The sequence below is a fragment of the Sylvia atricapilla genome, chromosome 9 (genome assembly GCF_009819655.1).
Source record: "Sylvia atricapilla isolate bSylAtr1 chromosome 9, bSylAtr1.pri, whole genome shotgun sequence".
Lineage (NCBI taxonomy): Eukaryota > Metazoa > Chordata > Aves > Passeriformes > Sylviidae > Sylvia > Sylvia atricapilla.
In genome coordinates this window covers 5,294,147-5,307,661 of record NC_089148.1, presented here as the reverse complement: position 1 = coordinate 5,307,661, position 13,515 = coordinate 5,294,147, and the positions used below count along the sequence as shown (strand labels likewise).

The 13,515-nt window shown below is 45.7% G+C and overlaps 1 protein-coding gene across 1 annotated transcript in view; it reads left to right on the top strand.

The window, feature by feature from the left end:
* NIBAN1 (niban apoptosis regulator 1) overlaps window positions 1-12,926 on the top strand; it is a 56,875-nt gene extending 43,949 nt beyond the window's left edge. Inside the window, exons 7-14 of the mRNA XM_066324674.1 lie at window positions 1,470-1,574; window positions 1,669-1,831; window positions 2,620-2,807; window positions 3,044-3,205; window positions 5,215-5,325; window positions 5,885-5,992; window positions 7,677-7,788; window positions 8,764-12,926. Of these exons, the coding sequence (XP_066180771.1) occupies window positions 1,470-1,574; window positions 1,669-1,831; window positions 2,620-2,807; window positions 3,044-3,205; window positions 5,215-5,325; window positions 5,885-5,992; window positions 7,677-7,788; window positions 8,764-10,436 (2,622 nt within the window). The 3' untranslated portion in view covers window positions 10,437-12,926. The remainder of the gene's footprint in view (window positions 1-1,469; window positions 1,575-1,668; window positions 1,832-2,619; window positions 2,808-3,043; window positions 3,206-5,214; window positions 5,326-5,884; window positions 5,993-7,676; window positions 7,789-8,763) is intronic.
* Window positions 12,927-13,515: the final 589 nt, after the last annotated feature.

Sequence of the window (13,515 nt, the reverse complement as noted above, 5' to 3'; positions counted from 1 at the left end):
GAGACCTGTAATCAGAAGACATCCAGCCTAGTTCCACTATTATCTTCTTAGCAATAAGTCATTCTGTAAGTATAGTGTGTTCTCATGGCCTGCTTGGACCAAACATAATAATTATTTTAGGCAAATATCCAAGCTAAGTGAGTGCTTTGGAGCAAGCAGGCTGAAATTTGTTGCTGTAAAAGTCCCTGCAGAATGCCAAGAAATGCATTTGCTGACACTCATTTGTGGTGGCCGAGTCCTCGCAGTGTCAGCGCTCACTGGGGCTGCAGCATGGCTGGAGTAGGAGCAGGAGCCCAGGCACCTGGAAAATCCACCAATGCCTTAAAAACATTCCCAGAGAACTCAAGGTTCTTCACAATATAAAATGGTGGAACCACAGAATATCCTGAGCTGGAAGGGATTCACAGGGACTATTCAGTCCAGCTCCTGGCCCTGCATAGACACCCCAACAGTTCCACCCTGAGAGCATTGTCCAAACACTCCTGGATCTCTGGCAGCCTTGGGGCTGTGACCATTCCCTGGGCAGTGCCCAGCACCCTCTGGGGAAGAGCCTTTCCCTTACAACCAACCTAACCCTCCCCTGACACAGCTTCATGCCTTTCCCTTGGCTCTTAAATCTACCCCATCTGTTGTCACGTTTATTATTTGTGATAGTTTGGGTTACTCACAAGATCTTTTTTAGGGAAGCCATTAGTTTTAGGGAAGCCTGAATTAGTGAATTGCTTTTGACAGACATTTGAGTCAGCAGAGCTGAATCTGAAGTGCTGCTGTGGCATTATCTATGGCATTATCTGCCATTAACTTAAATGAAACTACAATAAAAGTGTACTGCATATTCAAGGTATATTAGAAGTATGTTACAGCAGAGTACTGTGTGTTGTATTTCCCCAGGGGCTGTTTATGCCCTGTTTTACAGTGGGCTGCAGTCAGAGTCCTTCTTTACTTGTGCTGCTCTAGTTCCTGCCACTTCCCTCTGCTGGTGTGGGTCCATGCCTCAGATCCCTCTGGCAGCTGTAATACATGAGGTGCAGTGTCTGAAAGCACCGACATGAATGAAAAAGCCCTGGCATGATGAAAATGGAAAATTGAGGGATGTTTTTGCACTCTGTATTGGCTCAGCCAGCAGCTGGGTACAGCATGGATGTGATCCTGAATGTGGATTGTGCTGGGCTGTTGGTGCAGCTTTCTCAGGCTAGAGAGAGTTTCTACAAATAAAAATGTGGAGAGGAAGGCCTAGACTCCCAAAATCATATGGCTATCAAGTCTTGGATATTTATTTGGTGCATTTGAGTGGGACAGGTAAGGAAGGAGTTGCAGTTCAAATCTAGGCAGAGAGAGTGAAAAGCCTCTGTGGGTAATTCCTGGCAGCTGGGAGGGACAGCTGAGCCTGCACACATCACTGTGCTGCAGTGCTCAGCCTTCAGGTAAAGAACAGTGTGAACTTGTCATTTTATCTCCTGACCATACAGATCTTGAGCAACCTGGTGATGGAGGAACTGCTGCCTAACCTCCAGACAATGATCCTGCCTAAAATGAAGGGAAAGAGGAATGACAGGAAACGGGCCTGGTTTGGGGTAAGGACTGACACTTGCAGAGTAGCTGTTGCTCATAGCAGCTCTCTGTGGGTGCCGATTCTGACCTCTGCTTCTCAATTTGATTTGGGTCCAGATCGTAGAGGAAACCTATGGCTTAGTCCAGCAGCAGGTGGCAGAAGGATTAAGCACCTTGAAAGAAGAATGTAGAGAATTTGCAAAAACTCTTGAAGGGACCATTCGTTCAGACATGGATCAGATTCTGAACTCCAAGAACTTCTTAGCTGGAAAAATCAAAGGTTAGTGGAGGAATAGCTGTGCTTTGGAGTAATTCTCCAATGTTTCCCACTGTGTTGCTCAAATAACCAGATGTGCTTGTTTTGAAATCCTTGTGTGTTTTGAGAAATGCAACTGGATACAGCAATTTTCAGAACACAAATGAGCCTCTGCTGCCTTTGATGGGAACTGATACCTGTGGCCACTGTGAAAATACCAGGTCTTCTCAAATTGGAGCTGACAGGGTTTGAGTATCCTGATCTGAGTTGTTCATTTTGCTTTCATTTTCACTTGCACCATCTTAGGTAGTGAAGATACAGGTCATGTGAGCATAATTTAAAGACCTGATCTCTAGGAATGCACCACAAAACCAGGTTCTGGTTATGTGACAAGTGCATGGGCTTCCAAAGAATATTTAGACCAAAGGGCTTCTTAGGTGGTTTTTAATTAATGTGCAGTAATCATAATTTTGCTATGGATATAAAAAGGAATGTAAAGAGCAGACAAAATGTTGTTGGTGTTGCTTAAGCTGGCAAATAAATAAATAAATAGCTGGTAATCCTTCTCAGAGCTGCCCTTTCCTCTGCCCTCACAGTGTCCCCAGTTGCCGGTGTTTGTTTAGGTGAGGCTTGGGACAAGACTTTTCATTGTCACTCATAAAGCTGTGAACTCCTTTCACACCTTCATCACCTCTGTAGAGGTGTGACTCCTAAGAAAAATACAAAACCACTGACATAACGGTAGAGAGATAAGTTCCAATTACTTCTTTCACTGTCTCTAAATGCAACTGTTGTCCTGTGTGACCCTTCAGCCAGTGTTTCTGAGCCTGCCCAGAAGTGCTGCACAGAGAATATCCAGCCATTTCTCACCTCCATCCTGGAAGAGCTCATGGGCCCCGTCAGTTCCGGATTCACCGAAGTGCGCTTGCTTTTTGATAAGGAAGTGAATGAAATCATCCAGGACTTCCAGAAGACCAATGACATGACCAGGCTAAAGGAGGTAAGACAAAACAGAGCTGGAGCCTTTGTATCAGCTCAAGTACCTTCTGGCTGCACCTTGGCTGGCAGCAGGATCTGCTTTCCCAGGTGGAAGAATGTGAGCACTTGGTTTTGTCATTTAGAAAGTCTTGTGATATTTGTGCAACTGGAGTGCAGATACCAGAATTTGGGTAAAGCCAAATTGTTACATTCATTATTAAAAATTCACCTCTGATTGCTTTCTCTCGAAAACTGCAGAATGTGGATCAGCTTATGACCCTGCCCTTCAACTCAGTGAAAATGGAGCCCTGCTATCTGAAAGTGAACCTGCTCCAGGAGCTCCTGCAGGACCTCAAGTGCCGCTTCAAGGTCTATCACATCGATTTTGTGATTCAGAGGACACAGAACTTCATGCAAGAGGTACTGTAAGATCCAGTTTTTCCTCATGGGAGAACAGGTTGGATTTGTCCTGCTAATCTGCTTCAAAGTAATCTTGATAAAAGCTGCAAAAGAGCCTCAGAGTGTGTCTGAGGCAAGGTACAGGTAACAAAACTTGAGAAAACCAGCTAGAAGCTGCTTGACACTTAAATTTGTGAAACTCTGTGTGTGAGTCGTTCAGCAAGGCACAAAAATTTTGGATGGATCATCTGTTCCCCTGAACCTTTAGGTTCTGAATTCCCAGTGTCTCAGCACCCAAGAAAGTTGTGTGTCTAACTAGTGGGGTGGCTAAAATTCGCCTGATTCCCTTTCTCAAGACTCGATTTTTCAGGAAGGGTCTTAAATGTGTTTTACCAGAATGGAATGTCTTCTCCTTGGTAGTGGATTTTCTCACTAATATAAAGTAAAGCAATTAATGTTAGAAACTTGGAGACAGACAATGTCTCAGGGTGTAGGTGTTTTATCCAGCCTCACTTTTAAGGGGACTGGTGGAGGTGACAATATCATTAAAACTGAGAATGATGAAAACTGAACTCCACCTCCTTGTCCCCTCTTGTGTGTGTTGGTATAGGCTATAACTCTGCTTTGCTTGGATTCCTCCTGGATGCCTGGCCAGAAGTCTCTGACAAGCTGGCCAGTGGACTGATTTCAGTTGCCAGGTCACAAGGCACATTTGGCCTTGGAGCTCCAAATTGAACCCTGTGATTTTAATCAGTGTTTGGGAAATTTACTAATCTGCTCAGTTATCTTGTGAAATGGAGCTGGTCCAGATCTATGGAGTGGAAGTTCTGAATATGGAAAACAAGTGTCTAGGACAGTGCTGGGATAGGGTTTTCCTAAAAGCAGCTCTTCTGAGTACAGCCAGGACCAGCAGCCAAGGAATTACTCAGAAATAAAATTCTGATTTCATGTCTGGGTCTTTCAGGGGGTACCATTCCAAAATGCTGCCAAATAAAGTGTCTTTCACTCAGTCAAGACCATGAGTCACGACAAAGAAGTAGACAGAAAATAAATCCCATATAAACCAAGAGCTCTTTTTTTTTTTTTTTCTGAACAGAACATACGTCAAAATCAACAAGAAATAAATTTTAGCAGGAGTTGTTCTAAACATGCTGTTAATGCATCTTCCTCTTTAAAAGGCCGGTATTTTCCTCATAAAAATACTGTGTAGTTTCCCTTTTTGTCCACGGACGTTTATTTCATAAATAAGTAAAATCAGATATGTCTGTGTTGGTGTAGCATTTGGCTAAAATGTACTTCGGGTGGAGGGTGGAGCAGGATTCCTTGCCTTGGGAGCTTGGCATCCTCTAGTGGCCAATTTTAGGAAATCTGGGAGCACGGTGCTCAGCCGGCTCAAAGAATGGCCCCCTGCATACGTCCTTCTACTTCTCCAATAAGAAAATGTTAAAGTTTGAATGGGAACAGCTAAAGAAAAGGCAAACCTTCATTACATAGACTCAATTATCGCTTGCAGAACGATTTGTCTGAAATACCTTCAGAGTAGGGGTACAATATTCTTAATGATAAGCTGAAAATATGGTAAATGCCAGCTTAGCATAATTCTGAGAAATGATTGCACTCCGTGTGATTTTTTGCTGATTATTATTTGTATTATAATGAGAGCAACTGAAAATTATGTGCAGTATTATTAAATACTGTTTATTAATGATTAATTATAGAAGTCAATGGGAGTCTTCTTGTTAGGGATAATGCGTTTTGACTGTGGTCTGCATATACAGATAATCAATTCTACATTTTGGCTCTGTCACCATCAGTTTGGGTGGTGACATGAGATCAGATCTGTACAAGAAAGCTGGGACAGCATGATAATGATACCACAGCTTTAATTTTATTTATTTATTGCAGCATTTCAGTGCTCTTCAGAGCACCTTCTCAGAAATACAATTTAAATTAACAGTTACACTTCTTGTGCTTGCAGGAATTTGATTGTTACTGGTCTTTAACGGATTTTTTTTAATTACTATTTTTAGCTGATGGAAAATGCAGTTTATACTTTTGAGCAGTTGTTCTCTCCAAGTCACCAGGCAGACTCGGCCAAAATTGCAACAACCATTGAAAAAGTCAAGCTGAGAGTGCTGAAGGTAAATGTCATGTAGCACATTTGCAGGCTGCCTTGTTGGAAACAGAGAATATAATTTATGTTAATGTACCTCAGTATTTGAAAGAAGATAAGCTTTCACTAAGTAGCTGAAAATATTGATTTGGTGGCACTTAGCAAAGCTGCCCATTTGGGGGATAAAACCTAGTTCTGGGAAGACACTTACAAAAGTATTTGCATGTGCCTTTAATTGTAGGCAAATCAGATTATTAATGTGCTGTGGATCTGGATAAATAATTTTTAATTAACGTCATAATTAGCCAGCCACTAGCATTCGTTACTCTCAGAAAGGGCAGTGCTGAAACACCCAGGGAGGGCAATCAAGGGCTGTTTCCAGCCTGAGAGTTAAAAGAAGGAAAGGAGATCCCACAACAGTAGATTTTAGAGTGATTTTGTGTAAGCTGGACTAACCTGTGTGGCCATTCAAACCCCTGTGCACCTGTGATGCAGCAGCTACAGGCTGACAGGAACCAGTTCCCTGTGGGAGTGGTGAATAACCCCAGGCACGTGTGGGCTTGTTTCTCTCTGGTGTGTCTTGGCAGCAATATGACTACGACAGCAGCACCATCCGCAAGAAGATATTCCAAGAGGCACTGGTGCAGATTACCTTGCCCACAATGCAGAAGACACTGGCCTCAACATGCAAACCAGTAGGTGTCTGTGACTAAAACCTCAAAAACCAATAATAATGCAAGGCAGGGGAACAACAGCACCTTGGCAGTAACTCCTCAACACTGTCAGGCAGTTTTCTCTCAGAGAACTGTGCAGATTTCCTGCCTGCTCAGCGTTTAGATCTGCCACTTCATGGGTGGGGTAGGTGTGGAGCCCAAGGATGATCTGAGGACACAGGGACACTGTTTTTGCTTCCTCAAAGGCAGTTGAAGTCCTTTGCCCATCCCGGGTTCATTCCGTCCCTAGAGATCTGAAGTCCCTGAAGCTGAGTTCTTCTGTACAGCTGGGATGCAGGGATGAGCTGGGCCTTGTGTTCATTCCTCTGCAGCAGCACCCAGAGTCACATCCAGGACCGTGCCCAGCCTGTGCTTAACTCCTTCAGCAAGAGACAGCCCTTGCTGTTGATGGTGTTCAGTGCAAGGATTGCACAACAGTCAGGAAATTATCACAGAGACCATCTCTGTTGCCCTAATTAGACAGGGCATGTTCGGTCAGCAACCACCAGTCTGCTGGAGGTGGTATCCGTGTGGCTGCAGCAGGGGCTGGTTGGAATTCTGTTCACCTGGGCTCAGAATGAATAGTCTGAACCCTCTGGAAGCCCTGGGCACCCTCCTGCCCTGTCCTGTGCCTGCTGAAAGGGGGGACTGCCCCAAGCTGTCCTGGCCTCCTGCCCTTCTGTTTCCATGGATGTTTATCTGCTCCCCTTGGCTGTGAGCTCTCACCCCCAGTGTACTGCTCTTGGTTATGTCCAGCTTGTTTCAGTTTCAAAAACAAGTTTAAAACCAAGTGTTTTGCCATATTACACTTGCGAGTCTTTGAGTAGGGATTGTTAAAATGTACAACTTTCAAGAATAAATTTTAAGTCAGTCTCTTCTGTACGTCACCCTCCTTTCCTTAGGATCCTCAAGCAATAGTCTCTTGTACAGCATCAGCAGTGCCTTCAAGACAGGGTGTCTGTGCACAGGGACAAGCTTTTTATCACCTGGAATATGTGTGCAGACACCTCATGTCCCTTTCAGAGAGGAAGCAGTGGTGGAGCAAACTTCCATAAGCCCTTTCTGTTTAGTTTTCCACCAGCCTTTTGTATTTGTGCCTCTGCAGAAATGAGCAGCCAGCTCTAGAAGCCAAGGTGTGGCACAGCTGACAGGCCCTGCCAAGTCCTGACCTTTTACTTGAAAACCTCCAGGTGATTTATATAGGTGCCTCTTCTAGAAGTGGGTAGAGGTCACTTAATTTACTTCTTATAGACCCCCAAGCAGCTGCATGATGAAAATGATTCAGTTAGACAGCCTGTTGGGTATAAATCAGTGAGCTCAAAGTGTTACACACCTATTAGAAAAACAAAACCAAACCCCACATCTATGCACCGTGGGTTTGCCTCCTTGGACAAACAAGTAGTGAGGCATTTCCTCAGCAGCTGTTTGTTTCAGCAGGCAGTGATCTGTAGTGCTTTTAACTGTGGCTGTACTGCAGGAACCCTGTTTGATTAGTACATAATTGATTGTGGAATGAAGCTTATGGAGTCATAGTTCAAACAGCGCACCCCAGGAGCTGTCACGGGCTGTTGCAAGACCTGCTCCGTGGCATCTCCAAGCTATTTGGTTGCAGGACTCAGAATCCCTCGTTTTTCTCCATCTGTTCCTTTCTTCCCTACCTGCACAGGAGCTGCAGCGATACGAGCAGTACATTTTTGCTGATTACACAAGTGTGATCCAAGTAGAGAATGTGTACGAGGAGATTTTATATCAGACGCTGCTTGAAGAGGCCCTGAAAGGTGAGAACATTCCTGAGGTGACAGAAATAACATTGCAGCCTGTGGCCCATGAGCTGTTCCCCTCAGAGCTTCCCAGAGTCCTCGCCTCGCTGCTCCTGTCCCACTTTCTCCAATACTGGTGGTTACAGTGTTTTTTCATTTGGCTCACTGAAGATGTGTTGCAAGCCCTAAAATCTGAGTTATGGGGCAGCTTTACTAAACCTGTAGAACTCAAGGGTGATGGCTTGGCACAAGTCTTTTTCTAACAAAATGTAATTATGGCAACTTCACTTGATCTCAATTGCCTCAAGGGCCAAGGAGGGAAATTCTGTCCTTACTTGTAAAGATTTGGTGATGACTAAATGGCAAGATTATGCCAACTGCAAGACTAAGAGAATTGCAAAGACTAATGACAGCAGAGATTAATTCCCTCAAATGAAATTAACTGCTGGATGCAGTTTCTAGTACTCACTGTTGCCAGTGCAGTACTCCTTGCAGATCTCTCTCTCCTTCTGTGTCAGAAAACAAAACTATTCTTAATAAATTTATATATATATATGTACATATATACTTATAAAATACTTGTATCTCTCCCTATGTGCCTGTCTGTACCCTGGATAAAAGGCAAGCAGAGGTACTGCACAGGATGTTTTCACACACCATAAGCATTCCTGTTCCAAAACAGCAATATAATAATTGTAACCAGCACACTTTTATTGGTATATTCAATGTTAATCCTTCTGCACTGAAGCACTACCCTTGTGCATTGTGGGTCCTCTGCTTCAGAAATGCTTAGGTCAACATTAAGTGCTGTTATTCAAAAAATAAAATCCCCATCCCCAGAAAAGGAATGTGAACTAAAATGAAGCTGAAAATGAACATTAATGTTGTCTTTAATATCAAAATGTACAACATAACCGTGGGAAAGCACTGTACGTTCTTCCCTGTGCCTCCGTCAGCCTTCCCAAAGCAGTTTGGTGTTTCTGTTTCATTCAGTGATCAAAGAGGCTGCCGTCCTGAGGAAGCACAACCTGTTTGAGGATCACCTGAACGTGCCCTGCGAGAGCGTGTCCAGCCTGACGGAGCTGAGGACGCCCACGGGCTCGGCACAGGGCACCCCCGCCAAGGCGCCCGCAGCTCCCCGAGCCGACAGCTCCGACACCGACAGCCACGGCGACGAAACGCTCGTCGTGACCGGGAAAATCGTCTGGGAGAAGGATGCTGATGAGGGGAAGGCACCAGACAAAGAGGCAGGCGCCTCTGTTAGTGCAGCTGGCGATCAGGCCAGCAGGAGGGAAGCAGTGGCTGTCACAGACATTGGTGACAAACAGGAGTCCCCTTCGGCTGGCCGCGCCAAACAAGGAGCTGCAGAGGGAAAAAGCGCGTTGGAGAGTGAATCAGAGTGTGCAGTGAGCACTGAGAGAGAACTCAAGGCACAACAAAAAGCTGTGGAGGAAGAAGTAGCTTCTGGGACTGACACCGCAGTGAAAAATTTTGGGGACAGCCCTAAAAAGGAACTTAAGGTGTCTGAAGGAGCAGCAAAGGAAGAGCTGACTTCAGAGAGTCAAGCGGTAACAGCTGCTGTGTCTGTCAGCAGCACTGAGAAAGCAAGCACAGCACAGGAAAAAGTCTCTGAGATAAAGCTCACTTTCCCACCTGAGAGTGTAACAGATACAGAGATTTCAGGGAGTGCAGGAAAGAAAATCAAGGTAGAAAATGAAATTATGGAAAAATTATCTCAGAATGAAAATGCAGTAGGAACAGGGTGTGAAGGGGATAGTAAGAAAGAAAGCGGTGAGAGTACTGAGACAAAGGTTGTTTCCCAGGATGAAAAGACAGGGAAAGCAGGGTCTGGGGATAGTCCTGAGAAAGAAAGCCAGTCGAAAGAAAAGAGTTGTAAATCGCCCGATGATGTGAGTGAGATAAGGAGTTTGCTGATGCTGACAGTTGAGATCCCAGCAGATACTCCAGCTGAGAACATGAAGGAGGTCTGTGAGGGCGAGCTGCTGAAGTTGCAGGAGCACCATAAGGGGAGCTACGAGGTGAGCGAAGTGGCTGTGGCAGAAATTCAGGTGAGCCAGCAGATGAGGAGCGAAGATGCAGCAGAAGGTGTGGAGCTGAAGGAAGAGCAGCCGTCCTCAGGCAGCCTGGGGACAGATGGTACGAGCGTAGGGAGCGTGCCCAGGGGGGCACAAGCGCCGTGGCTGGTGGAGAGCTCGGCTCCACCTCAGGAGGCGAAGGCAGAGGTGGAGAGCAAGTCCAGTGTGTGGTACGCGGGTGCGGGAGGGGAGAGGCTGCAGCTAGAGGAGCACACGGGAAACGCGGTGGAAGACAAAGTGCTGTGTGGGGAGGAAGGAACAGGGAACAGCCACGCTGTCCCGGGGGAGGCTGGGACGCAGAGCTCCTTTCCGAGCCCTGCTGCAGATGGAGCCGCCAGGGATGTGCCCATCCTGGATAGCGCAAACCCGGGCCCAGGACTGCTGGAGCCGGTGTCCCTGGTGCCGCAGCAGCGCAGGGCAGAGCCTGCGGGGGCAGAGCCTGCGGGGGCAGAGCGGGAGCCGGGACACCAGCCGTCTGCACACGCGGGAATTCAGGGCACGGCAGGAAAAGCGATTCTCCCAGAAGAACGCCCACAAGACGGTTCTGCACAGCAAAACTCTGAGGAGTAAAAAGCAGCTTTCAGCCCAGCCCTGCAGGACCTATTTACTCCAGCAATCCCGGCTCTGCTGTGAGTTATTCAGAACCAGGCTGGAGGAAATGCGCTTCTTGTTGTGGTGTCCCCGGCTCCTGCGGGTTTCCCACGAAGCCCTTCCTGAGGGATGGGTGATGGGTTTCCTTTTGGTTAAAACCAGATAACTGCTGAGGAACCTCATCTGTCACTTCAAATCTGCTCCCTTTAAAAACTAGAGAAAAACTCTGAAAGTGTGACCACTGAATGCTTCCAATGCCCAACTATCATCAACTTAACAACTTAGCTGTTCTTAGGGATCCTCATGATTTTAAATGCATGGTTTTGACAAGATTCTGGTGGTTGGTACATACGTACTCGAGGATGCTTTTAGTATTTGCATGCAGCATACAGGAAATAAAAAACATTTTTTAGTAGTAAACAGAACCAAATAGTTGATTTAGTAGATTGCTGAAAAGCCACTCTATGCAAACTCTGCAAACTGATTACTTAATTATTTTCAAGTTTTGGCAGATATCAAAGACAAGCAAATAATCGGATTTTTAATTTTTTTTTCTCTTATTGCTGTATTTAAAAAGGGGAAAGTATGGGAGCAGGTTTCTCAGTCCCACTCTGCACTTCGGGGTTATTTAGCCTTCCAGAGCACTTTATGGCTATTTTGTTTTGTTTTATGGAAGGGAGAGAAGAGAATGTTTACAATAACTATAACCATTAGGCAGCATTTCTCTGGTTTAAATCCCACCATAAAATAGATTCATACAGAATACTGAGTCCTGCCATTCCCATTCACACTGAGTTACTCAGGTCTGTAGACGTTTTTAGGTGTGGAAAACATGTAATAAGTGCCAACAATTGTGAAATAATGGAGTCATTGCATGTAATTTCTAATGCAGATGTTAACTGAAGTGACAGGCAGCCAGAGGTTGCTTTACATGTGCTTAGATTTTGGAGGGCAGAACCACATTACAAAAGCAGTTATTAAAATGACACAGTTGCTTTCATACACATGATCTGTGTCAAGCCATGATCTTGGTGCAGAGTTGCTTAAATATGTGTTCTTTGCACCTCAGTTTGCACAGAAAAGCTTGGAGAGGAAACCCAGTATTTTATTGGCCTCTCAAATGCAAGACCTTACTTTAGAGGTCAGTTTAAGGCACCTTGAAATTCTGGCCCAGTGTTTGGAGCCTGTTTCTGAATGTCACACAGTACAGGACAGCAAAGATTAATTATAATTGTAGCAAGGAGTGCAGGATTTATGCCCATAAAGACACAGGAAGAAATAACAAAGTCCCGGGAGCATAATATGTGTTAGCATTTAACTTCAGCAAATTGTGCAAAGTCTTTTAATGCTATCAAAATATTCTTTAATACTAACAGAAAATTTACACTAGAGGAACAGGCAAATATTGCTGTGTGAGGAAGGAACCTTGTTGAGTAACTGGATTAACTGCTCTGTCACTGCAGTAAAATAAATGCAGTTCCTATTTATTCTAGAAGCCGTACTCTGGTATGGAAACGTGAAGATCACAGATGTTTTCCTTGCAGAAGTATTTTGACTCATTTCTCCTTGTATTTCATGCAAAAATACTAATTTGGAAACATACAAATCACTGCCAGCCATTTTTTTTTACTAATAATTGGTTATTTCACTGTCAGCTGCTTCACTTTTACAAATCATGAACTATTTTTCATTGGTACTGAGTGTTAAGTGACTTTCAAATTTATGAAGCGCCTGAGTTAAGCAGCAGCAAGCAGCCTTTTAAAGCCAAAATTAGGGGACATGATGGGTTTTTAATACATTTTTCGTATGAAAGACAATTAGCATGACAGCAAAAATGACTGCAGCCCCCTGCGAAAGGAAACTAATTCATTCTAATATGAATTAGATACATCTGTACAGAGAGCCTTTTGCATAAGTATTCCCATAATGGTAATTTTGGAGTTATTTCTGTGGCAGGCCTAGATCTGGGTAATATTTTCCTGTGATATGAGTTGCATTGCAGAATGCAGATGCTCAGATGTTTTTCACCGGAGAGATGGGTAAGGATGGGGAAGATTCAGCCTGTACATTGCCTGGTTCTGCAATTTAAATTGCAGTTCCTCATGGCCAGGGTACTTTTTCCTGGTTGGGGGCATTTTCTGCCCGTTTGCAAATGGAAAAAGTAGTGCTTTTCTAGTCTTTACCACATTTGGTTAGAAGCGACAGCTTGGTTAGAGGAGCTCGGCAATCTGCAAGGTTACGTGGGGCCACTGATCAGAAATTATAATAATGCACCCATTCCGTCGGTTTTGTTGCTTTCTTGCAGTTGCCTTCACAAACTGCGAACTGTAACAAATCTCCCAGAGTCGGGCTGGGGTGTGGAATTCCGTGGGGCTTTCACTGTTAAAGGCCAGGACGTGAAACACATTGTATTTGCTTGGAACTTTGTACGAACGCTTGTCATGGAAATAAAGACGCTCTTCCCTTCCACTGCTGGGAGGCTGCTTTTGTGAGTGTGTGATAATTTGGGGGCTTTGATGAAAGAAATGTTCCTCGGGCAGCGGAAGGAAACACCTCCGTCACTCCCCTCTGCCCGAGGGGAGGCCGCGGACAAGGCGGACAGGGAGTTTTTACGGGAGCACGGAGCGGCAGCCTGAGGGGAATGGCTTCAAGCGGAGTGTTAGATTGGGTATTTAGGAGGAAGTTCTTCGCCGTGAGGGTGGTGAGGCCTTGTCACAGGGTGCCCAGAAAAGCCGTGGCTGCCCCATGCATGGGAGTGTGCAAGGCCAGGCTGGACGGGGCACTAATCCCGTCCCTGCCCATGCTGAGTTATCTGTGCGGCCCGTTCCGCCCCGAGTCACTCCAGGATTTCCCGGCGCACCCGGCGCTCGGGGCCGCTCGGGGCAGCGCCCGAGGGAGCGCGGAGGGCGGGGCGGGGCGCGGGGCACGCCGGGAGCTGTAGTTCCTCCCCTTTGTCCACGTCGACCCTTTCGTTACGCGTTCCCTGCCGGCGCACGTGACCGCGGCGCCGCGCTCCCCCATTGGCGCGGCGGCGCGCGCTGGGTGGGCGGTGCCGGAA